This window comes from Hydra vulgaris, chromosome 04 (assembly GCF_038396675.1).
Source record: "Hydra vulgaris chromosome 04, alternate assembly HydraT2T_AEP".
NCBI lineage: Eukaryota > Metazoa > Cnidaria > Hydrozoa > Anthoathecata > Hydridae > Hydra > Hydra vulgaris.
This window is the reverse complement of record NC_088923.1, coordinates 25,123,734-25,150,160: the sequence shown is the minus strand read 5'-3', so window position 1 is coordinate 25,150,160 and position 26,427 is coordinate 25,123,734. Positions and strand designations below refer to the sequence as shown.

The window sequence follows — 26,427 nt, the reverse complement described above, 5'->3', positions numbered from 1 at the left end:
TCGTACTTATATCTAGTATTGAAAAATTTATATTAAAACAATTCGCTATTACTATAAAAAAAATAGCTTTTTTCTAAAAAACACTTTAAAAAAAAGCTAGCAATAAAAAGTAAATATTCATATTTCTTCTTTCAATATATGATGTCAATGAACTAATATAAACTTTTAAGAAGTTGAAGTGTTTCAAAATTGTCTTGCTGCCCTCATACTTCATTTTTATATGATTTTTTACATTTTCACCAATATTTGAAAAATAAAATATTGCTATTTTTGTAGTATAATTGATATACTGAGCTCAAAAATCACAGAAGGGAAAAAGTTTTATAGTGCTGGGGATCTCTAGATTACATTTGCAAAAAGAAATTAGTGGAATATAAAAGTTGGTTTTGAAGGGTTTTATCTACCTCTAGCCCACTGTGCGATGTGGCTGATTTGTTTTTCCTAAATCTTATTGCGTCATTTCTTGGGCATAATAAACGCGTAATTAATTACGAGGCGTAATTAACAAGGCTATAATATAGTCTAGATATTATCTAGGGGTGAGCCAAGCAGGATATCCGATCCGTTTTTTGAAATCAGGTTTGAATTTTAATGAACCGGATCCGATATCCGGTTTTGCTCACCCCTAACTATATCCCCTAACTGATATTATAAAGATATATTATTTGATATAATATCTTCGAACAGTTATTATAAAAATATTATATAATATTAGCATTAAGTCATTTTAAACGCGATAAAGGAATGACTTAAAGTTATGGAAGATAGAGTTGAGGATTTAGGGTTTGTTTTTATTGTTCAATGTTTTATAAATAAATCTCTAAGTTAAATAATAAGTTATGAAATATGTTTTATTAAACCGTTTTTCATTGAAAGTATTTTATAGTTAATGATAATATTTTAAACCTGAAAAGAATTTATCATTGAAAGTATTTTATAGTTAATGGTAATATTTTAAACCTGTTAGTTGGTTTCATTCAAATTTGGATAGACATCAAGCAGAGGCTCTTTTACTTCATAATGGGCAGGATGGTTCTTACCTTCTTCGTATATGTACCTCTAATGAAAATAGTTATGTCCTTTCATGCCGCTGTGCAAATTCTGTTAAGCATTTTCAAATATCATATGATGGGAAGTATTACCGTTTTGGAATGGCAATATTTGCAACATTTAGTGAACTTGTAAAGCATTTTGAAAATCAACCTTTACTTGGTGGTGAATCAGGTTTATAATATAAATTCATGTATATAATATAATATAGTTATAAATATAATTTAATATAATTTAAAATTTTAAAAACCAGAAAAAAATGTCATATAGATTACATGATATTATTTTTTGGTTTTTTAAAATCAATCAATCATTTATTTAACTTTATAAAATAAAATTAATACAAAGCTAGGATCAGTCACAAACAGTTATGTATCTGACAAAAACATGACGACCTACAAATATTAACCGTAAATTTGTAAAAGTATATAAACTTAATAGTAAATTAATAATAATAATAAAATTAATAATGATAATACAGTAATAATAGTTGTAATAATAACCGTAGTAATAACAATAATAATTATAGTTATAATAATAACGTTAGTAATTTGCAATAGTAGCAATAATAAATATAATAATGTCAATTATAGAGATAATAATAATACTTAACAATAACAATATGTGCATAGAAGTGGTCATTTGGGGAAGTGCTACAAATAATACCATATAAGCTATACCTACATTTATTTAAGACACACACATACATTATATATATATATATATATATATATATATATATATATATATATATATATATATATATATATATATATATATATATATATATATATACACACATACACACACATACATACACGTATATACATACACACACACATACATACACATATATACATACATATACACATATATATTTATATATACACACACATACATACATACATTTATATATACATATATATATATACATACATACATATATATATACATATATATATATATATATATATATATATATATATATATATATATATATATATATATATATATATATATATATAAATGTTTGGCATGCTATATTTAATTTCCACCTAACATATGGCTGCCAAATATGGGGGCAAAGTTCATCTACTCAAATTAAAAATTTTATAAAACTTCAAAATAAATCTATACGAATAGTTTATTTCCAGCCAAGTAATTTTAATCTAGACTTATTTTATAGTATTTAATCCAGACTTATTGTATATATATATATATATATATATTATATATATATATATATATATATATATATATATATATATATATATATATATATATGTATATATATATATATATGTATATATATATATATATATATATATATATATACATATATATATATATATATATATATATATATATATATATATATATATATATATATATATATATATATATATATATATATATATATATATATATATATATATATATATATATATAGGTGTTTTAACATTGTTAAAGTATCCTTATCCTCGCCGTGTAAATGAGCCATCTTCCTATGAAACTGTTGTTATTCATGCTGAAACTGGTTATGATTCATCAATCAAAAAATTTCGTCCACAATCTGTATGTTTAATTTCATTTGTTTATATTTTTTGTTCAAAGAAAAAATCTATACTTATTTTTACAGCTACCTGAAATGTTTTCTGGGCGTTTCAGGGGACTTGTAAAAATTGAAGCCAGAAATTTTTTTTTCTAGATTTTGGTTTTAATGTTTTAGTAAAGTTAAAAGATAAAAGTTGGCTTTATGCCTTTTTATTTTTTTCAACCTATGTAACACATTTTTATTTTAACTTAAACTGTGTCATAGTAACTCTAATTACACAGGTCAACAAAAGAACTTTTTCTGGTGTCGATCAAACAATGTTATCCTATAGCATTTCTCATTTTGATTTTAAATATGCTACTTTTTTTTTTTTTTTTTTACCAAAAAATCAAGTTATAAAGATATATCTGGGTTCAAATCTCTAGCATTTGGGATAAATTCCTTAATATTATCATAAAAAAATTATTCAAAAGTATATCAACCTCTCAAAAAAGCTTTCATAGATGTTTTAGAAAACTTTTATAATTTTACTTATTAAATTTTTTGAAAAAAAAAAATATTGTGAAAAAATGCTAAAACTCTTTAAGTGATTTCAACAAAATTTTTCTTAGCAAAAATGTGAAAAGTATTTATTTTTATTATGAACAAATATTATTTTTAAAATTTCTGTGAAAATATACTTCTTTTGTTGCTATGACCATGTGTTTTATAGATGTTGCTTAGATCTGTATGCTGTTAACCTTTTTTTTTTGTTTATTACCATTATTTTTTAAATCATAATTTTGTATACAATATACTAGCACTGTTCAGCAAAACTCTTTATCCACTAGCAAAATATCAAGAAATACCAGTTTACTGCATCAAACAATGAACATATCTTTAACCCTTTTAGAATAAAATATATTTTCTTAGTTAATAGATATGAGCATCTCACAAAAAGTGAGTATATTAGGCATATCAACAGTGATCTTTAGCAACTTCAGCTCTTGAAAATATAATTATAAAGAACCTTTCCAACCATTTACTCACTGAACCTACAGCCTGGTTACAGTTTGGCTGAACAATATATACCAAATAGATCCTATTTAAATGCCATCAGGAAATTTGAAAGAAAAAGGAAGCTAAGGTTCTTTTTTAATGATAATGATCCTAATATCACTGTACCAGCCTTCAGAATCAGTTAAATGCCAAACCTAATTCTGACAAAAAATTGCTGACCTCATTTCTATGTTTTATGGTAAGACCTTTATATCAAATTTTTTTTTGCCAACCTGATGCTGACCTCTAAAAGATTGAGGTCGGTAAATTATTGCCAACTTCATTTTTCCTGATTCCGAGGCTTGCTGTAACACAAAAGAGAAAACGCCGATCAGAATGAAACTTACTACCCCACAACAAATCAACTCTAACCTTTTTTTTTTGAAAATGTCCTTATAAATGCATCCATACTACTTGGCTAAAACTAAGTTTTATAAGCAGCGATGCAAAGTACAGCAGGTCAACTGCCCAAAATGACTTATTGCTGTTTTGACCTCCCAAAATAAATTTTTGCTGGTCAGGTTGACCAGTTAAAAAAAAAATCAGAGTTTTAAAAAAACAATTTGAAAAATATTTAGGATGTTATTTGAAAAATGCATATACTAAAGTTTCATTAAATCATTTAAAAAAAAAAAGTGTTTAAAATAATTTTATTGCTTAAGATATACTACTTTGTTGCTAGTGGTTCCTTAAAGCAAAAAGTTTTGAAGCAAAAAGATGTTAAACTAGATTTTTTTTTTAACAATACTGCCTGGGTTTTATCATTGTTTTTTTTAAATGTTGCATTAAATTAATTTTTTTTATTAGTAATTTAATAAATAAAAATCAATGATTTAATAACAATTTTATATTATTAAATCTGCTACTTAAAATATATTTGAATTTATATTAAATTTATCGTTGTTAAAATTTTTATCTAATAATTTTTGCATGTTAATAGAAACCAGCAATTTTTCCAATTTAACAAAAAATTCTCTTTGTTGAAAATTGTATTTTTGATGTATATATCTGTTAATGGATAATCAGTTTAAATAGTATATGCAAACAAGAGTTAAATATTATCAACTAATTAACATTAACGGTTTTTAAAACGATTTTAATGAGCAAGAGATATAAAACTAGCAATAGTTTTTCTTAATTAACTTCAGAAATTGAAGTTTTTGTTTTATTAAAAAAAAAAAAAGAACATCAATTGTTGTAATATATAAATTATCATAAAATTATTATTCAACATAGTTGTATGTAACTAAGAACATTATCTCAACTGTGCATATTTTTACAGGCTCCAGAGATGAGCTCCTACTAGTTCAGGCATTCTTGAATGACCTTTACCCTTCTATCAAATTCACATTTAAAATTATAATTAAATTATTTACTAAATTATTCAGTGTTTTAATTTATAGATTTATTCATTCAAAATGTAAAGTTGTTCTATGTTTGAAACCAATCCTTAATTGCTTTTATCAATACCATCATTATGATTAAAGTAATTTTTAAATATTTTGATTAAAAACATATTACAACTTTAAAGTTATCTTATTTACAACAATGATACTTAATAATGTCAAAAGTATTTATTATTAATTTTAAAAAAATAGTGTTACAGGCTTGGCAAGGAAGGCGTGCAATACTATTTGATTTTAAAACTTGAACACGACTGTTAATATGTTTTAAAAATTTGTATACACCTTAACTTTGAAGAAACTTAAAAAAAACTTATTATAATGAAGCAAATAAATCTTCGTAAAAAAAAAAAAAAAAGATAAAATAAAAATAACTTAACTAAAACTAAAATAAAAAAATAAAATTAAAACTTAACTAAAATAAATAATAAACTATAACGGTAAGATCGTTTAGAATAAATAACTTTGAATTGTTTATTTTTATTATTTTTATAATATAATATTATGCAAAACCCTTTTTAAATAAAGTAACAACTTACATCTAACAGTTGTTAAATAAATACCCACATTTTAAAGTTAAAAAACAGATTCTAAACAATTTTTCGCAGTAATGTAAACAAAAGAAAAAATAATTAAATCCTTTATTTGTTATAAGTTGATATAATTTTTTTTTTATTTAAAGACATTTATAGTAAAAAATAGATATTTATATAAATATAAAATTATTATTATTATATATATATATATATATATATATATATATATATATATATATATATATATATATATATATATATATATATATATATATATATATATATATATATATATATATATATATATATTATTCATAAATATTTTTATAGAAAATCATTAGCAATGATTTGTTACTTTATTTAAATGCGTTTCAATAATAAAAAAACATAATTAATAATCATTATTTAATTCAAACGGCCAATGATCATTATTTAGTTCAAACGGCTTTCAAAAAAGTTTTTTTTTTTCTCCCCAAAATCTTTCTACTTTTTGACTGAATTAACTTTAATGATTCTTTTATAAAGTTTATTAAAGAGTTTATAGTCGTTGCTTATAAAATTTTGTTTTTTAAAATATTTTTTACTTTTTTTATTATTTTATAAAAAAAATTTATATAATTAAATAATATAAATAAAACTTTATACAACTTTCGGTAATACTTTAATTAACATCATTAGCTACTTTTTTTATAAGCATTTTGCTAATATAAAAATGTGTAAAGATAAGCGTGTCGAAGTTATTTATTTTCAACACAATATCTGTAATTATTATTAAACCAATTTTTCAGTCGCCTTATGTGACTGGAACAACCATATGTTCTGTATATGGAACATTCTAGATTTACCCTAAAACGTGACATTTTTTCAAAAAAAATTTTCTATTCATTTAGAATTAATGCTTATTCCAAATTCATTATTAAAAAAAGTTTGCATTTAAAAATTTCTATATATAAAAATGCAGGTTAGTTAATATAATTATGTTTTACATCTTTTAGATAAATTCAAAAGAAGGTTATTTGACAAAACAAGGTTTAAAGATAAAAGTATGTTTCTATTTGATTAATTATTGTGCATGATAAAAAAAAGTTCTGAATTTTTTTTTATATTTCTTTGATTTAAAAATTGTCTATTGGTTGCTTATTAAGGAAACACTAACATTAGTGAAACACTATTATTAATGAAACACTATTATTAAGGAAACACTATTATTAAGGAAACAATATCATTAAGGAAACACTATTATTAAGGAAACAATATCATTAAGGAAACACTATTATTAAGGAAACACTATCATTAATGAAACTATCATTAATGAAACACTATCCCCTATAACATTTTAAAGTTACGTTATGTATTGTAGTGTAAATAAGGTTTGTTATGTTACGCACAAAATGTCCGTTATTTTTATGTAACTGAGACGTAACATTTTATGTAACAATACGTAACACTGTAACGTAAAGTTACATGCAAAATGTCCATTATATTTATGTAACTGAGACGTAACAATGAAATGTAACAATGCGTAACACTGTAGTGTAATGCTGCGTGCAAAAAATTATGTAATAACATGTAACATTTTGACCAAATGACACGCAAGATTGTAACCTATGGTATCCTTTTAATTAATTGTTTTTTCATATATGTGTATATATATAGAGGAGCAATGTATATAGAGAAAGATAGAGATGTTAAGAGAGCCATGATTGAGCAACAAATATTGCACAGAAAGTGCAAACTACACACATAATTGGCTTTAGCTAATTAATATGTATTAATTAATAAAATATATCATATGAAAGGTTGACATTTTATATACTATTTTGCTTGTGGGTTTATAAAAAATTGTGAAGTATTACGCTTGTATTATTTACCAAAAAAAAAAAACGTATTGCAACGTAACAAAATCTAGATATAAGATGTAATTAAAATACGTCTCAAATATAGATTTTTTTAACGTTAAGTTACGTTTCAGTTTACACTTTTCAAAAGTTGCACTTTTATAAGTTTAAATAAAATAACTGAGATGTAACTTTTCAAATTGAAACTTCTTTTTCTTTTTTTTTTGTGACAAATTAGTTACAAAATAAAAAGTAACTAATTTAGACAAATCTATTTTACCGTTAAAATAAACAATGATAATTAGCTGTTTTAAAAATAATATTTTTTAGTTACAAATGTCTTGACAAATGCATTGTTAAATACCATAACTTATGAGTTATGGTATTTAATAGAATTGTTTTATTAACAATATTATTTATATATTTGATTATTTATGTATTTGGTTATCAAAAATGCAATAACACGTTTGTCGTAACTTTTGTAATCAAAAAAAATTTTTTAGAAATTAACCCATGCTTGTGGGTTAACTTTTTTAAAAGTTAAAAAAACAAACTTGAGACATAACGTTGCGAATTAAGACTTTATTTTTTTTCGTGACAAAGTAACCAATTGAGACAAAGCTATTTTACAATAAAAATAAAATAAAAGATAGTATTTAGCAATACGACAATGATGAACATTCACTACATTTTCGAGTTTATTTACTAAATATTAAATTAATAAGTATAGAAAATGTAACCTTGTTACCAATTTTAACCCATTGAGACATAACGTAACTTTAAAATGTTATAACGCATCACAAATATAATTTTTTTACGTTACCTTATGTCTATTTTTTTACTTGTTAGAATGTAACCAATTGAGACGTAACATTACTTTAAAATCCATCTTTGAGACATAGTTTAGTTACGTCCTGAATCTAGATTTAGTTATGTTATGTCTCATTTGGTTACACTTTTAAAAGTTTTAAAAAAAAACAATTGAGACGTAAAGTTTCGAATTGAGACTTTTTTTTTCCGTGACAATGTAACCAATTGAGATGAAGCTATTTTACAACAAAAATAAAATAAAATACGATATTTAGCCGAATGGCAATATAAAACAATTATTTACTGTATTATCAAGTTTATTTGCTTAATATTTAATTAAATATTAGAGAATGTAATTTTGTTACCAATTGTAACCGATTGGAACGTAGCGTAACTTTAAAATGTTATAGGGGTATTATTAATGAAACACTATTATTAAGGAAACTCTATTAATAAGGAAACACTATCATTAAGGAAACACTATTATTAAGGAAACACTATTAGCGATCACTGTCATCGAAAGTATCAACAGAGCTTTTGTAAAAATAAAATCTCAAAATTTTGATCCATTATATGCACCTTCAATTAAACAGCATACACCTTTTGATTTACAGGTGCATATCTATAACATTGGCTGGTATGAAGATTAAATCCAGTTTCGTCTAAGTATACAAGTCTAGAAACTGAAATATATTCAATATCCCTTGCATATGCGTGTCTTAAATCTAGTGTTCTTGGCAATTTGCACTCCTGCAGAACTTAAGACAATCTTTAAATTATATGCATTATGAAATGATATTATTAATAAATATTGATATAGCAATGACAACCATTAAGATGTTGTATTAATAAGTTATATTATATTAATAAGTTGAACTTGATGTGTTTAATTTATATATATTAAGATGTTTTATTATTATTAATATAACAACATCTTGTTATATAAAATTATAGTAACATTATTATGTAAAACAATGTTATAGTATACTATTGATATATCATCTTAAAAAGATGATATATTGTTATTAGTGTTGTTATCGACTTCGACTAAATCGACTAAAAGTTGACTAGTTGAATATTGAAATTATTTGACTAAAAAAGATCAAATAATTGACTATTGACTTCCTACTAATTGACCAAATTTAGTTGATTTAGTCCAATGAAAATGATTTAGTCCAATGAAATCTTTAAACCCTTTTATCTTTGCTTGTTCATTATATATTGTCAGCCCAATATTCCTGTCACCAAATATTTGGCTGCCGAATATTCGAAGACCCTTTCTTATTTTGAGAGTTCTGACCTGGTTCATTGAAGAGCATATGTTAACTACAGTATGGGCTTTTTTGTACGCCCGTAGCATACATTATGTATCATACTCTTCAAACCACTCAAAAAGATTACAAAAATAACCAGCTCAGGTATTTGCATTTCAGTGGTAATTTCAGAAGTTGCTATAGATAGATCTTCACTACAACTTAAAACATAGTTTTTTACAACTTTAATGGAAATGTCAATAATATGATTGCGATAAAACAATGCAATAAATTCAGTAAAAGGCTGCTTGACACCCATGAACCATAACTGGTGACTAATAGCACCAATGTTGATTCAGCTCTACTTTGTAAGAAAAAGAAATGTTAATAGAAATGATCAAACTTATCTCAACAAAAAAAAAATGCATGCATATGAAGATGTGAGAAAGAATAATTCCAATTGTAAATGATATTAGTTTTTACATAAAACCGTTCCCTGATATTGGACAGCAAAACCCTTAAAATATGTTGATTAGCAAATGCAAAACATTATCCTAACAGAACTTGCTAAATTTTCTTATTATTTACCTGTGGCAGTGCTCATAATGAAAGGCTATTTTTGGAAGTATGACATCTGATTATTATTATTACTTATTTTTTGTTTACTCTCCTCAAGTTTTATCTAATTTATAGCATGTTAGTATTATTTACGTTCTTCGTTGGTGCTCTATGACAAGACCGAAAGGACGTCTGGAAGCACCTTAATAAATACAAATAAAAAAAAAAAATTAATTAAACTATCAATTATGTATTTCTATAGTTATTTTTCTTTTGTTTACTTGATTCTTTTGATTTTCATAAATACTTTCATATTAATATGAGTGTAAAGACTTTAATTTATGGCAAGTATTTAAGGCAGTCCTTAAATCATTTGGATCTGGAAATAAATTGTCCTGTATATTTTATATGTATTTTACTGGAAAACCTTTGCAGTTGCTTAGGATTAGAAATTCTAGATGACATTAACCTTGAGGACAATGATGAAGATGATGTACACAATGTTCAGGCTAAATTAATACAAGCCAACCAGGTTCTACTTGGCATTGTGCGCAGAACACAAATTAAAATCATATGTTTGCAAATCAAAGGCGGTATCAATAGCATATTGTTCAAATCAATAGCATATTGTTGAATATTACATGGGCAAATGTTATGAAAACTTTTGATGTTTTATATATGACACATTTAGGCATTATGAAAACTCCAAACTTAAGCTTATGTCATATTAGAAACTTTTTTGCAAAAAAAGAGGCAGTTAATGGACTCTGGTATCAAAAATACAATAAAAAGCTTGCTAAACCCCTCTCTTCATCTTTTCTACTTGAAATTAGTTCCCAAATATGTATAATAATATTTTTTGCTAAATATTCAATAAAAAATATTTACTTAGTTTTCATTGCAGAGTTTTATAAAAATATTGTTATTTTATTAAGCTGTAATTATTGTTATTTGTCATATTATTTAGTAATGACCCCTAATTTAAATTTTTTAGAAATATAAATTATATGAATTCTATATTTAAAAAGTTTGTTTTAAAAAATTACAAAACTTGGTTTATTAAAATGCACTCAGAAGGGCAAATAAAAATGTTATTATTTATAGCAATTTAAAGAATTTGAAAAGAAGTTTTTACTATAAAATATTCAAATGTATTAATAGTATTATTGTGTCAAGACATAGTTGTGTATGGAATGTTTTCTATTCATAAAAGTGTTGCAGGTTTTTTTTTTTTTGCCTCTAATTTTTTATAACTTACATCTATCTTTTAAAAAAAAAATATAGCAGGTTATAAGTTCAGAAATAAATTTTTGTATTGGTTTTAGAGTTGGAGAACACGTTGGTTTGTTTTATTCCGAAATGAACTTTTATACTATAAATCTAAAAAAGTGAGTGTTGGTTTTTTTTTGTCCCAGGTTTATATATTAATTTAAAATAAAAGCATCTTGTTAATTACTTAATTCAAAATTAGTAAGTTAGTAAATTACTTGAAGACTACATGATGTGGTACTTTTTGGTTGTATTGGTATTAAAAAAATATTTATCAGTATAAAGAATAAAACGACCTGGTTACAATTTGCCAAAGATCACCTAAATTGCACAGTCAAAGATTGGAAAAAAGTAGCTTTCTCAGACAAATCTAACTTTAATCTTTTAGAAAGCGATGGTAGACAACATGTACAGCGTCCTATTGGCACAAGAAATGATGCTCATTACCAAATTGCAACTGTGAAAAATTGTGGTGGAAGTGTGATGGTTTGGGGAATTTTCTCTGTGCAAAGAGTCGGTGCTTTGGTCAAGATCAAAGGAGTTGTGCTGTTAATTACAAGGACATTTTAGAAAACAGATTTTGTTGTTATATGCTGAAGAAAGAATGTCACAAAATTGGATATTTTAATTGGATAATGACCCCAAACACACATCCAAGTTGTTAAAACTGGTTTTTGGTTCATATGCGAGAGTTTTAAGATGGCCATCTCAATCACCGGACTTGAACACAATGGAACACTTATGGGAAGAGCTAGATCCTTAAGTTTGCAAGCATTCGTATTCAAATAAAGCAGCATTATTCAAATTATTGAAGGAAGAATGGGGTAAAACTCCAGCTGCTTGTATTAATTGATTAATTGAGTCAATACCACATTGTTGTACAGCTGTTATCACTCCAAAGCATATGGCTACAAAATGTTTATATAAAAGTATAGTTTAATTATATTATAGAACATGATGACGAATAGTTAACACAATTTGGCCGGAAACTTTTGCTTGTGCAAATATAACAACTATAGTAATAAATATATTTACAAACAAATAATATTTTTTTACTATATTTTTTTGTTTTCTATATCTTATCCTAATATCTTATAATGATTTAAGACCATTTGACTTTTTTTTAAAAATAAATTAAAGTAAAAAATGTCACTTGCCAGAAACTTTTGAACCCCACTGTGTGTGTGTGTGTGTATATATATATATATATATATATATATATATATATATATATATATATATATATATATATATATATATATATATATATATATATGTATATATATGTATATATTATTTTTCCACCAGAAAAAATCTGATTTTTTACCTGATGATTGCATTTAGCATGAAACTAATAGTTGTCAAAAAAATATATTTTTATTTATAAAAAAAAAATATATATATATACACACACACACACATATATATATATATATATATATATATATATATATATATATATATATATATATATATATATATATATATATATGTATATATATATATGTATGTATATATATATATGTATGTATATATATATACATATATATATACACACACATATACATATACATATCGACATATCTATGACAAATCTACGAATGTACAAAATATTTGTTAAAAAAAAGACAGATAAACATCACGTTTCTATACTCTTGCTTATAAAAATGTTTGCCAAAAATTTTTCAAAACGAACACATTACTTCAGCAATTTTTTTTCTCTAAATAATAAAGTGGTTGGTAGTTTTTATTTATTATAAAAAAATAGTTTACAATAAAAAACAATTAGTTTCTAAAATTTTAAATTCATTTTCAAAGACTTTAAAAGAAACTATGCTAAAACGCAATTACTTTCTTATGTTTTAGCATGGTTTTTTCATGTGTTTACAAAAGCATGCAACATTTTACTTAAAATGAATGCATTTGCAAATACTTTAGAAAAAACCATGCTTAAGCATTATGATTACTTTCTTCTATAACATGTTTATATATCATACATATATGCTTATATGTATACATATATGCTTTCTTTTTAATTTTTCTTATTTTCCTTAAAGTGAAGTTATGTTTGTTTGCATATCAAAAACACTTTTAAAAAATCCAAAACACAAACCTTGACGAACAATGCCGCTGCGCAGAGAAACACAATAAAAATGATGGGCATAAAGCCTGTATTTCTAAATATCAAGGAACTTTAACAATAAAGCTCCAAGTCTTAAGAGAACTGTATCGACATCAATTTTAAGAACTACTGATAATCACCAAGAAGAATTGAACAGACTTTTTTGGATATCATATTTTTTTGTTAAAGAGGATCTTGCATTTTAAGAATTTCCTCAGCTGTGCAAGGTACAAAAACTAAATGGAATTAAGTTGAGCAAGAACTACAAAAGTGGCAAAGCTTTCTAAAATTTTGTTTTGTCAATTTCGTTTTAAAAATGCGACTTTAGTTTAGACATTAAATGTTTGCTTTATTGCAATTTTATCTGTCGGTTCTACTGATAAGAGTATTACTGAGCAAGAAATCCTATAACTATATTTGCTGGTATTAACTCACCGCTGACAGTTGATGCCGATGGTATATTATATAAGTGGTATATTAAATGTAATAGAATTTGTTTTGAAAAATTTAACAAAAGAAAAAATGGATCAAGATTTATATTTAAACAAAATCTATGCAAAAACTGTAAATGTTAACTTTGATGGTGCATCTGTAATGTCTGGCAATAAAGATGGTGTTCAAACTAAAATAAAAAATAAAAACCCTACTATAGTATATATCTATTGGGTGACGCATAGATTAGAACTTTCTGTGTTAGACTCAATTAAGTTTGATATTTATTTAAAGAAATTTGATGACGACATTAATAGTTTGTTTCATTTTTACTATTATTGCAGCGAAGAAAGGAATTAAAAGTGCTTCTTTTTTAAATGAAGAGTTTAAACAGCTGAGGAAATTAAATAATATTTGTTGGTTAGCTAGCCTGCAAAGTGTGTTAAGGTTGCTTGAAACTGAAAATAAATTTATTATTTATGGTTTAGAAAGCAAGGTAAACAAGAAAGACAAAACTGCACAGCTAAAGGATTTTTGTGTTTCATTGAAGATCCACAATTTTTATTTTATTTACATTTTATTCAAGATATTGTTAAATCAGTGAAAACATTATCATTAGAGTTTCAAAAAGAATGATTTTTTTAGTTTTTAAGATTTTGAATAAAGTTGATGCAAGAATTGTTGTACTAAATGCATATTCAGTTAATCCAGGCTCGAATATTGGACATTTATTAGATAGATAGTTTAGAAGTAAAAGAAGATCAGTTAATCTACAAAGGTATTGATTTAACAGCATTAAAAAAAACTTAATTTAAAGAGGATTGATGGCATTAAGATTGTTAGTCACCAACCAAAATATTATTTTGATAATTATAAAAAAAAAAAATTTTGTTAAAATTATTGGAGCAAAACAATATATAGACAATCAATTTTGCCGCGATTTTAATCAATAGCCATTAAAATCCTTTACCACAATCTTGATTGTCGAAACTGGCCAAAATCGTGTTTGCAACTTTTATAAGTATACTAACATGATAAGCTTCTAAATTATTTTTAATGCACATTTATTCAGTAGCCTTTATTCAAGTAGAAAGTTTCTAAACAAAGGACAAATTCACTGTTGAGTATTTACAGAGATATCTTGTTAGGAAATAAACCTGTATTGGTAATTACTTGTATAAACTTACAAAAAAATATTTTGCTAACTACATTAAATAATGACACCTTAGAAGGTGTTATGTGTATAAAGCTTGATGTCCAGTAAATTGAAGATTTTTTCCTCATGAACATGGGAAAAATTAGATTGGCGCAACGGTTGGTATTAGACATTTGGAAGGCCATAAATCAGAAGGTTCTGGCAAGTCTTGAATGCAATCAATATATAAATATTAATGAGACGTCATTGTTTTATATTTCTTTAGTTCCTTTTATTTTAATTTCTTCACGTTTATGTTTTTTTTTAGTAAATAAATTTAACAAGTTAAATTGAGAAAAATTTACTGTTTTGCATCATTAGATAGCAATTTACAATCATTGAATATTAATAATCATATATATATATATATATATATATATATATATATATATATATATATATATATATATATATATATATATATATATATATATATATATATGCAAGGTGCAACAAATTGTTTTTTTTTAATGAACTTTAACATTGGTATCTTCATTTACTGACAAACTTTTAATTTAAGAGAAACATGTCAAAGAAGGGAATTTTATTTACAAATAACTTTTGTTCTAGTTAATAAGTTATTAGATATATTAAAGATGCTTATTGAATTTAATTAATTTTTATATTTTTAAAATTTTTTATGCATTTGCAAAGTGTGCACAAATTAATATATATATATATATATATATATATATATATATATATTATATATATATATATATATATATATATATATATATATATATATATATATATATATATGTATATATATATATATGTATGTATATATATACACATATATATACATATATATATATACATATATATATATACATATATATATATACATATATATATATATATATATATATATATATATATATATATATATATATATGTATATATATATATATGTATATATATATATATATATAAATATATCTATACATATATATATGTATGTATATATATATATATATGCAGGCCTTGTTAAGAAGCGCTACGCAGCTCGCATTTTGCTTGCGAAAAGGCGATTTGCCTACGCGTTCAGCAGTTTTGCGCTACGCAAAAACTTATATCTTTTAGAATATTTAAATTATCTTTTGATTACCGTTAACGTGACGTTTATTCAGAAGAAATAAAGTTGTAAGTAAAGCATTTAACCGCAATTGTAAAATAATAGATTTTTTTGTTAAAGAAACAGTTTGTTTCATAATTTTTTTTTTGTTATTAAAAATTAGTTAAAAAAAAAAGTGTTTTAAGTTTTATCTTAAGGAATTAAATATATAAATTCCTTTTAAATATAAAAATTATTTTTAGTCATAATAAGTTTAAAAAATGCACGATTTATTTTGATGTAAATATTTTATTAATAAGATATTTTGTTTATTGTTAATTCAATAACGTAAAGTTTTAATGACGTTCATTTAATTTATGAAAATAAATTATGATCACGAATATGTTATCGGTAACTGATAAATAACAAAAAAAAAACTTTATTGTTTAAAAACATTATTAAAAAGAGTTCACAAATTAAATAAGAAAAAATGTATTTACAGTTAATAAAATAACCAAAAACCAAATATAAAATCATAAGAAAATAAACAAATATTTTACGTTTCATGAAAAAAATATTTTTCTCAAAATAAAATTTAGTTCATATTTTAATAAGAACTTAGATTTTATTTGTAACTTTTGTTATAGTGAGAAAAAAACAAACTGTTTGTATGATTTTTAACCCGTTAATAAAATAACTTTAATTACAATGTGGTACTTGAAAAGACGCTAGTGACGCAATATAACTTCTAACGATGCAAAATATATTTGCTGAGTTGAGTTACTTAGAAATGCGCTATATATGTATATATATTTATATATATATATTCATATATATATATATATATATATATATATATATATATATATATATATATAAATATCTATTCATATATATATATATATATATATATATATATATATATATATCTATATATATATATATATATATATATAAATATATATTCATATATATATATATATATATATATATATATATATATATATGAATATATATATATATATAGAAAAGGCTATCTACATTAATAATTTTTTTGGAAATTTTCTCTTTTCCTATAAAACAAACACTTTCTAGTTTTTTTGTTGTTTGTGTAGTATCAAGATTTTCCAGGCATGTTTGCAAAACAAAATGTATTTTTCATCATCGATGACCATTTGCAATTTTGTGTTATAGAGTTGGTTAACTAGTTTCCTGCTTCTTTTCTTTGCCTTTATTTGTTATTCTATAGTGTATTTTAGAGTCTTTTCAGGTTTTCTGTATTTAATATTCATTTTTATTAACTGATAACCATTTGTTGATTGATTTTAAGCACTGGTTTTACCGCATTGGCGGTTAGAAAAAAAGCAACTTTTTTTCGATTATGTGATAAAAAGCAATAAAAAATTGCATTAAATTGCACTCAACTTTTCCATTAAAGTTAACTCACAATAAACCGCCTAATGATTCACTCCATAAAAATGACAGCATCGCAATTACCTGACTAAATATCACATTTGTAACTGAGTGCCCCCAATATCTTATCTAATTATCGAATTTACTGCATTGCCGAAATTTATCGAATTGCGGTAACGCTTTTGCTTAATTGATTTACATCGAATTTAAAACATATTTTTCCCTGACTGACCCCTTTTCGATTGTTGACAAGTCTCAATAGTTCGGCTTATTATTTCTATTCTAGGATGTTTGATGACCAGGGTGCTTTCTATCAGTAAAGGATTAAACAGTTTCAAGTCTTTCTAGGTTATAATATATTGTACTTCGAGCAAATCTTTTCTTTTCAAAATTTTTTACGATTTCTTTTTATTTGTATTAGGTTTATTTACAAAAAATATTTTCAGTTGCTTTTGAAAAGGTTCTTGTTCAGCTGCGTTTAACCTCATTTTAAATAATTGTGTTTCAAATAATAAAGTTTATATTTTATAGAACCTTTATACCTATGCATAAAACCACAAAAACAAGTTGTTATGCTCAAATAACTAAATTCAGATTTGTCCAATAACTTCCGCATCACCTATTATATATACTTTTTTGCGCCTACAATTAGAAATTTAAGCATTAAAGGCTTTACATTGTCATTTAAATTTTTTTAAATTTGTTTTAGGAGAAACAACCACTTGGTATATTAAACCTAAAAATTTGTTTGTCAGTTACAAAAGATGAAGAAATAGGGAAAAAATATGCCTTTAGGTAATTTTCAACACAATTAGAAAAAATAAAAGTATACATTAGATTATGGATTGCTTTATTTTAATTTATTTATCTATAGAATTCATATGCCTTATCGTGTTTACTATGTTTACGCTGTTAGTGACATCGAAAGGCAAGAGTGGATTGATATACTGTGTTGGAAGTTGGTAAGATGTTTATTTCAGTCAAGAACTTATTCAAAAATTTGCTTTTTTCAAAGTTTAATATTTATATTTTAAAGTTCTTAATATACAGGTTGTTACGACATTATATGTCTGGCAGATCTGTTGATATATGCTGACATATAATATGTCCTACATATTTTCTATCAATGTATTTTGACATAATTTTATCTCTGAATTATTTTCTGCTGACATTAAATGTCACGTTTTATGTCAGCAGCATTTATGAGTATTAATTAGTATTGGCGATTTTCCTTATTAGGCTGTAAAAACCATCTCCAACTTTTTATAACTATAAGTTTTTATTATGATGGAAATATAATTATTATATGTTTATTATGAGTAAACTTAAAATCATTCTTTTGATTAAAATAATAAAAAAACAAAAACATTTTCAGTTATTTTTTATTAATAGTTGATCCTTAAAAGTTTCCATAATGAAAAATTTATTCTCAAAAAATTCTATGAAAAAAACAGTTCACAGAATTTTCAAAAATTTTGTGCCATATTAAATTCATATGAGCTGAAGAGTTTAAAATATTTTGCAAAAGTTATATTCAGCTCATTAAATTCATATTAAGAAGACCAACAGGTAATAATTTATAACTAATTATGAATAATATACTTATAGTAATAATGATTATGTTTTATTTAACAAAAAAATAATTTACAATATCTTTATAACTACATAATTACCTTCCATAAACTTGCATAAAATATTTTAAATGAAATATATATTGGAATAATTTTTATGTTTGTCATTTTTTTTGTTTTCCTTATGATTTAAAGTCAAAAATGGATAATAATTTATTAAATGAACAAATGAAAAATCAATTTGAAATTAATAAAGAAGAAGGAAAATGTAAAATGTGCAACAAATTTTACAAAGGCAAATTAAATAACCTCAAAGATCACCTTCTTTGAAAACACAAAGAAAAAGCAGGCCAAATTGAATTAGTTTTAATTAGAAGCAACATCAGCTACGAGGCATCAGAATGATGATGACATCATCAATGGCAATAAGATTCGATCAATTAAACAAATCAAGCTAGAAGTTTAAAGAAATATAGAAACTGAACATGTTCTTATGTTGTTGATGTTGCGATATGGAAGAAACATTTTAGAGTTAGCTGCAGATATATCAAGGACAGAGAAATAGTTGAAGAATTTTACAGAACCTTAGGCATAAATACACAAGAATGTTGACAGTTTGGCGAAATTTCGGCTACTCAATTGGAAAATGTGACTTATGAACGCAACTTGCATAGATCAGGGAAAGAACATGACGAAGGCTTAAAATATTTTCCAAAATGCACAAGATCAAATTAAAGTAATCCTTGAAATCTATGGTAAGGAATTGATAGGTTTTGAATGCAAAGAAATTAATATAGGCGCTTAGAGAATGATCAAGGGAATTATAGTGAAGCCCACACTTTTTATGTTGAAAAATCTGTTGGATTGTTCTGTTTTGTAGCACAGGTGTGTCAGCTAGCTGCCAAAGATGTGATATAAATGTTTGAAGGTGCATTGAATAATATCAGAAAGGTTGCTATTGAATCCAAAAAAGACAAACATTTAAAAATCTAAAAAACCTTCTTATAAACATTGCACCACGTTGGGATTCCACTTTTTTAATGATAGAAGATTTTCTTACCAATGCAGAAGCATATCAAAGACTCAACAAATTAAAACTAAATGGTGCATTATGGTGCTTAATAGATGAATATTTCAATGGATTTTTACCAATACATTCAACCATGATGAATTTTCAATCACCAAAATTATCAATGAGTGAATTCTACATTCATTGGATTTAAATGAAAATAGAAATTTAGGACTTTCTAGTAGGTGATTTGGGATTTAAACTGTTACTGACTAGCGCAATCAATGTGAGAACAAGCTTTTTTTTAAAATATGAAGCATTTATTGCTGCTTTAGTTCTGGATCTAATATTTTTTTTCACATTGGGTCATCAACTGTTTAATACAGAAATGTTGAATAGAGGAATCACACATTTGATCAAAATCCATCAAAAGCTTTACACTCGGTGAGAACAGTCAAATTCTACATTAACAGAAGAAATCACACAATTAAATGTGTCATGTTCATCAAATTTTTCTCAAGATAAAAAAAATTTCAATATGATGCATCTCAAGAAGAGGATGTTGAAGCTGAAAAAGTATGCTGTTTTATTGAATATACTGGAAAAGGAACAAGACAAGGTATTGTTAATACATCTTCAGAATAAGATGAAGATATTTGTCAACAAATTTTAAAATGGGCTTTTATTTAAGCCCAAATGACATTAGGCAATTCAACATTCTTGCTTACTGGAAGAAAAATCAGAGAATAAAATGGAATCAGCTCTATGAAATCTTGCAAATAGTTTACGGTGCAGCATTCTCCAGCGTAAAAGTTAAACGTGATTTCACTGGGTTTGCTTTAGTTTGAAGCCATCTATCTACTCGCATTTTAAATGATTTCCTAAACTCTATCATGGTGGTAAAAAGCAATCTGGATTAAATTGATAAAAAAAAGTTTGTTTAAAATACTCAACAATTCACTTTTTTTTTAGTCAAACAATTGTTTTTCTGCAAGGTCTCTTAATATACCATTGAATCTTTTGAGATTCAATTTTCATCATGGAAACTTTTGAGGATCAACTATTAATTATAAATAGCAGAAAATGTTTTTTTTTTGTTTTTTGTTATTTTAATCAAAAGAATGATTTTAAGTTTAGTCATACTAATAAAAACCACTTTTAGTGATAAAAAAAATTTTTTCAGTGAAAATGTCTGACATTTTATATCAACAGAAAACAATTCAGACAATAAATTATGTCAAAATGCGTCAATAGAAAATATGTGGGACATATTTTTTGTATCAGAAAATGTCTCAGACAGATAACAACCCTGTATACATAGATACATATAATATTATATACATACATCCCTGTATACATACATACATACAATAAAAAAAACCCTGATTTTTAGAGGTAGAGAATGAAATCCGGAGTAATGGTAAGCATGATAAATAGAAGCAACTTTAGCAGATGCTAACTTTGCGATGGATTGTAGGTTTCCATAAGAGGTCAGTAGTGAACAACATTCCATGGGCTCAGTGAGAGGGTTGCTAATTATAATTTATTATAGGAATATCAACAGTGTTGCAATAGTTGTTTATAGTAAATAACTGAGTTTTGTTGGAATTAAAATCCACAAGCTACTGCAAGCCCCAATCTGTTGCAGAAGTGAGATCAGATTCAAGATTGGCTGCATGTTCTAAGCAATTAAAAAGAGAAGACTTTTTGTCAAGACAGTATAAAGTTGAGTTGTCAGCAAATAGAGCTACTTTAGATGTAAGGTTGTCAGCAAGATCATTAATGTAGATAAGAAACAATACATGCCCAAGGATAAAACCTTGAAGCACCCCTTGAAGTTACAAGAAATGTAAAAGAGTGTTGGCTTTTTAGTATGACTTTAATGAAGTGGTTAGAAAGAAATAATTTGATAGTCCTAAAAACTTTCGCAGATATCCCATATGAAGAAAGCTGATGTAGAAGACCAGCATGCTAAACTTTATAGTAAGCATTTGATATATGAGGCATAGCCCTCCATCTAATGCATGATAAAATCTTTCGTTCCCAGCAGTTAGCAAGTAAGCTGTTAAACGAGAAAATTGAAAACCATATTGATTGTCTATCAATAAGTTATTTAACTCAAGATGGGATGTTGATCAAAGGCTCAAAGACCTTACCAATAATAGCTGATTGATCTGATAATAATTAGAGCAATCAGAGTTTTTAAAAGTCGGAACCACAGATTCCATTTTCCAGTCGGAAAGAAAACAAGATTCAGTCTTATTCAGCACTTATTAAATAGTTTAGAGAGAATTGAAGAGACTATGACAGGGTTGTTGTCTGGAATTTAGACTATGATAGGAATGTTGTTGGGACCACAAGCCATAGAAGATTTCAATTGAGATAAGACTGATTTGAATGTCTAAGAATGGGTTAACCTGTTTAACTGGAATGGCAGGAAGAGTATGACCTTAAGTTTTAAGAGTCGAATTAGAAGAAAAACTCTTTGCAAATAGTGCCTTTTCTTTGGAGAGGTAATAAGCTTTTTCAAAGATAAGATACAAGATTTAGTAAACTGGAAATGATTGAGCTTAGCATCAAACAGCACCTTCTTTTGTTAATTTCTTGGAATAATAAATGGGCGTTTGTTCTCAAGAGAGTTGTTTTTTTTTAAAAAGAAAAAGAAAAAAGGATTACAATTAGATGCAGCTGCATGTGAAGGTGAAAACTATGGAGTAAAATGAGGCTTGACTTAAAACCGACAAAAAGGAATAAAAACTTCCGTACCGGCCTAATTTCAGGAGGTTACGTAGGAGGCGCATTTATCAATAGAGAGAGAGAAAAGACATCAACCCAAGAACTGTCACGAAAAAAATCATGAAAAGAATCCCAGTCGGCTTTAGGGTAGCAGTAATTAGTGCGATTTCGTATGTGTGATAGTCTGAATCATCTTTGTATGTGTGATAGTCTGAACCACCTTTATGTATGTATGATATGTCTGAAGTATGTTTGATAGTCTACATACATACGTACGTACGTACGTAGGTATGTTTGTATGTATGTATGTATGTATGTATGTATGTATGTATGTATGTATGTATGTATGTATGTATGTATGTATGTATGTATGTATGTATGTATGTATGTATGAATGTATGTATTTATGTTAGATTTATAAAACTGTAAGTTAAAAAACCACAACCAAAAATTGTTGAATGTTTTATGAGTTTTGTTTGAGTAGTTTTCATTTATATTACGTAAATAAAATAAATGAACGTTTATAATGAAAATATGTTGAAATATTTTTATTTTTAGATACAAAATGGCAATGAATAACAAGCTCGCTAAAGAAGTATATTTTATTTTTTAAATTGTACATATGGAATTATTACCTTGTAAATTTTTTTTATATCTCTTGTTAAGCTAATTTTACTTATATAATATATAAATTTTATTTTTAAACATTAGTTATTTATGTTTTGTCACTATTGTTATAGATAAAATTTTTTACAGATAAATAACAACTTTTTAAGATGCTATTTATCTATAAAATATTTTATTCGAGTTTTTTTTTTAAGGATTAGTGATTATCATTTGAGTTTGTTTTTAAAGATTACTGATTATTATTCGAGTTTCTTTTTGAGGATTAGTTATTATTTTTCAAGTTTGTTTTTAAGGATTAGAGATTATTATTCAAGTTTGTTTTTCCAAAAAATACAAATTCAATAAAAAATTATTTTTTTTAGGTATTTTGTAGAGGTAATCTTTTTTTATTTTACCTAAAAGATTACCTGGTGATTACCTTGGTTTGCATGGTTTGATACCTTGGTTTGCATAGTTTGATACCTTGGTTTGCATGGTAATTCATTTTTTAGGATAAGAAAACTTGCTGAAGCTCTTTAAGCAAAGATTAGTTAAAAGCTATTTTAATTGTCTAAGAGCCTGATTATATGGAAATATTTTAACCTTAAAGTCATACAGACTAATAAGAAAACAAAATGATGATATTATGAGGCGCTTTACTTGGCATATCTTTCTGGCATGTTATTTGTTTTCAACTCGGCAGACAAGGGTAATTTTTTCCAGCTAATTGGACGAAGCTAAGTACCTATATATATGCTAAACATAATAAGTTAACTTAAGATTATTATGCTTATTATCATTTTGTGTATTTTGTGTGTAAAACACCTGTCCTACTAAGACGCTTATTAAGCGCCTTTCTCTATACATTATAATTTGCTCCTTATACTTTCTTATTCGCTGCTTTTTGTTTTTGTCGGATTGCGCTAAATATTAAAGCGCTCAAAAAATTTTTTTGAAAGAAACGTGTTAGTCGCAGAAAACTTTTATAAAATCTTCTTGTATAAATCTTTTTATATAAATATTAACGGAGCTGCATTTTGTCCGGTCGTAGAGCAAAAAAAGATTTAATTTTATAATTTTTATGCCGTTCATGACCACTAATGTTTAGAAATGTACAGTATCAATATGCACGAATTAATAGTTTTATGAAACATGTTTGTGGTTAGGAGAGACCGGGGCTAGTTGGCAGCTGATGATGAGTCTTTCATCAGAAAGAGACAAAAATTACACAGAACTTTCCTAATTGACCATTTGATCATTCACTATAGTATTGTTAGGATTCACGCAGGCGCATGGGAGATATTAAGATTTATGTGATTTTTGGACAAAAACGTAACTCTTGGAACATCGCTTCCTTTTTACTTTGCAAAGAAAATAGTTAGTCGTATGAAAAAAAATTATTGTAAAAGTTCCAGTCACAATTGGTATACTATATCCAGTCAGACTTTTTTTCAAAGTTGCCGTTTTTCAGGATCTATAATTGAAAAAAAGGCTTTTGGGGTAAGTTGGCAAAATTTTCACGAGGTAAGTTGGCTCATAGCATTTACAATGGAAAAAAATATACATTTTTATAAAATTAAATTTTTTTAAAAAATTTTTAACAAAATTGAAAAAATTTATTCTTACAAAATAAAAAATTTTTTTTTAGGTTTTTTTCACACATAAAAAGTGTGCTACTGTTCTGGCTGTTATACGTACTAATAATTTGGCGTTAAGACAATTTTTATTATTTTAATATTTTGACAATTTTAATATTTTGGCGATAAGACAAATTGTGTCTTCTTCTTGCCCCGGCTATCTGTATATTGGAAATATTGGTTCTATTTATATTTTTATACGGCAAAAAATGATGAGAAAAAAAAAATTTCGTACCAGCTAAAAGTAATATTAAATTTTCACCTTAAAATTGTTACCAAAGTTTATAGTAAAAAAATTTCTATTAATTTTGCATTTAATAGTACATTAACATTTTGAGCAGCCTTGGCGCAGTGGTAGCGCACTTGCCTCAGAAACAAAGGATCCGCGGTTCAACTCTACCTCTGGGCAAGAGTTGCAACACGGATAGGAAGGAGGCGTGAACTTCCAAATAAATGCTCATCCGCAGTGCTCTGTGATATGACCGAATGGACTTCTTGGAGCACCTAAATAGAAATTTAAAAATAAAAAAAAAACACTCATTTTTATAGTTTGCGCCAACTTACCCCATGGTGGAGAAAGTTAGTGCAATTTTTTTTTTTGAGGGCACGGGAAGACCCTAAAAATTATTTTTTGTAAATGAATGCAACTTTTATAAGTTACCCAAATTCATACTCTTTAAGACTACACTTTAATATTTTCAAAAAAATGTGTTGTTAAGGCTACAGAGCTCATATAGTAAAAACCGAGCCAACTAGCCCCGATCTCCCCTATATTATTTTACAAAATTGGGGCATCATATTTTTTTTGATGTTTTCATATTATACGGTAATATACGACTAGCATATGACTGACTGCATAATTTGATTTCGTAGTTATTTTAATCTCCAGAATTGAGGTTTAGTATTATATTCGAGGTTTTCATGTTATACGGTAATATAATAACTAGCATATATTAGCTATTATTTGATATCGTAGTCATTTTCAAAAATTGAGATTTCGTACCTCCTTATTGTTTTATTTTTAATCGCATGTGTAAAAAAAGTTGCGTCATCGGACAACATTATTACTTTTTAATTTTGTTTTTTGGCAAAATGTGATCATAAAGCCGATGTGGTATATAATTTATGGAAAATTTAATCACTTTAATTTTTTTAATTAAATTTTGATGATATTATTGACCATCTGGTCAGTATATTATTAACCATATGTTCAAGAATTTTGAATATATTATTGACCACAAACACGACGCTTGCAGTGACCGCTATTATGAATTTTAACTTTTTTTTGACAAATTATTTTACTTTGACTGAATATTTTTGTACTTGAATATTTACAAAT

At 25.4% G+C, this 26,427-nt stretch overlaps 1 protein-coding gene across 4 annotated transcripts; it reads left to right on the top strand.

Annotated features, from left to right (window-relative positions):
- Positions 1 to 617: 617 nt before the first annotated feature.
- Positions 618 to 23,853, top strand: LOC100203917 (dual adapter for phosphotyrosine and 3-phosphotyrosine and 3-phosphoinositide). 4 transcript variants are annotated; one of them, XM_065795885.1, is made up of 9 exons: positions 620 to 783; positions 968 to 1,224; positions 2,501 to 2,625; positions 6,578 to 6,625; positions 11,367 to 11,429; positions 18,239 to 18,324; positions 18,404 to 18,491; positions 23,404 to 23,440; positions 23,835 to 23,853. In XM_065795885.1, exons 1-8 carry the CDS (start codon positions 758 to 760, stop codon positions 23,422 to 23,424), a joined length of 714 nt encoding a protein of 237 aa, XP_065651957.1. In that variant the 5' UTR covers positions 620 to 757; the 3' UTR covers positions 23,425 to 23,440; positions 23,835 to 23,853. The 4 variants fall into 4 exon arrangements, with proteins under 4 accessions (XP_065651958.1, XP_065651957.1, XP_065651959.1 ...); XM_065795884.1 differs by lacking the exon at positions 23,835 to 23,853 and having other exon boundaries at positions 621 to 783; positions 23,404 to 23,550; XM_065795886.1 differs by lacking the exons at positions 6,578 to 6,625; positions 23,835 to 23,853 and having other exon boundaries at positions 618 to 783; positions 23,404 to 23,550.
- The last annotated feature ends 2,574 nt before the right edge of the window (positions 23,854 to 26,427 follow it).

Bases quoted from the DNA above. Each gene is read 5' to 3' on its own strand.
- LOC100203917 (XM_065795885.1), top strand. From the start codon at position 758: ATGGAAGATAGAGTTGAGGATTTAGG. The intron at 784-967 runs GTTTGTTTTTAT...TAAACCTGTTAG, and splicing joins GATAGAGTTGAGGATTTAGG to TTGGTTTCATTCAAATTTGG. The intron at 2,626-6,577 runs GTATGTTTAATT...TACATCTTTTAG, and splicing joins AAAAATTTCGTCCACAATCT to ATAAATTCAAAAGAAGGTTA.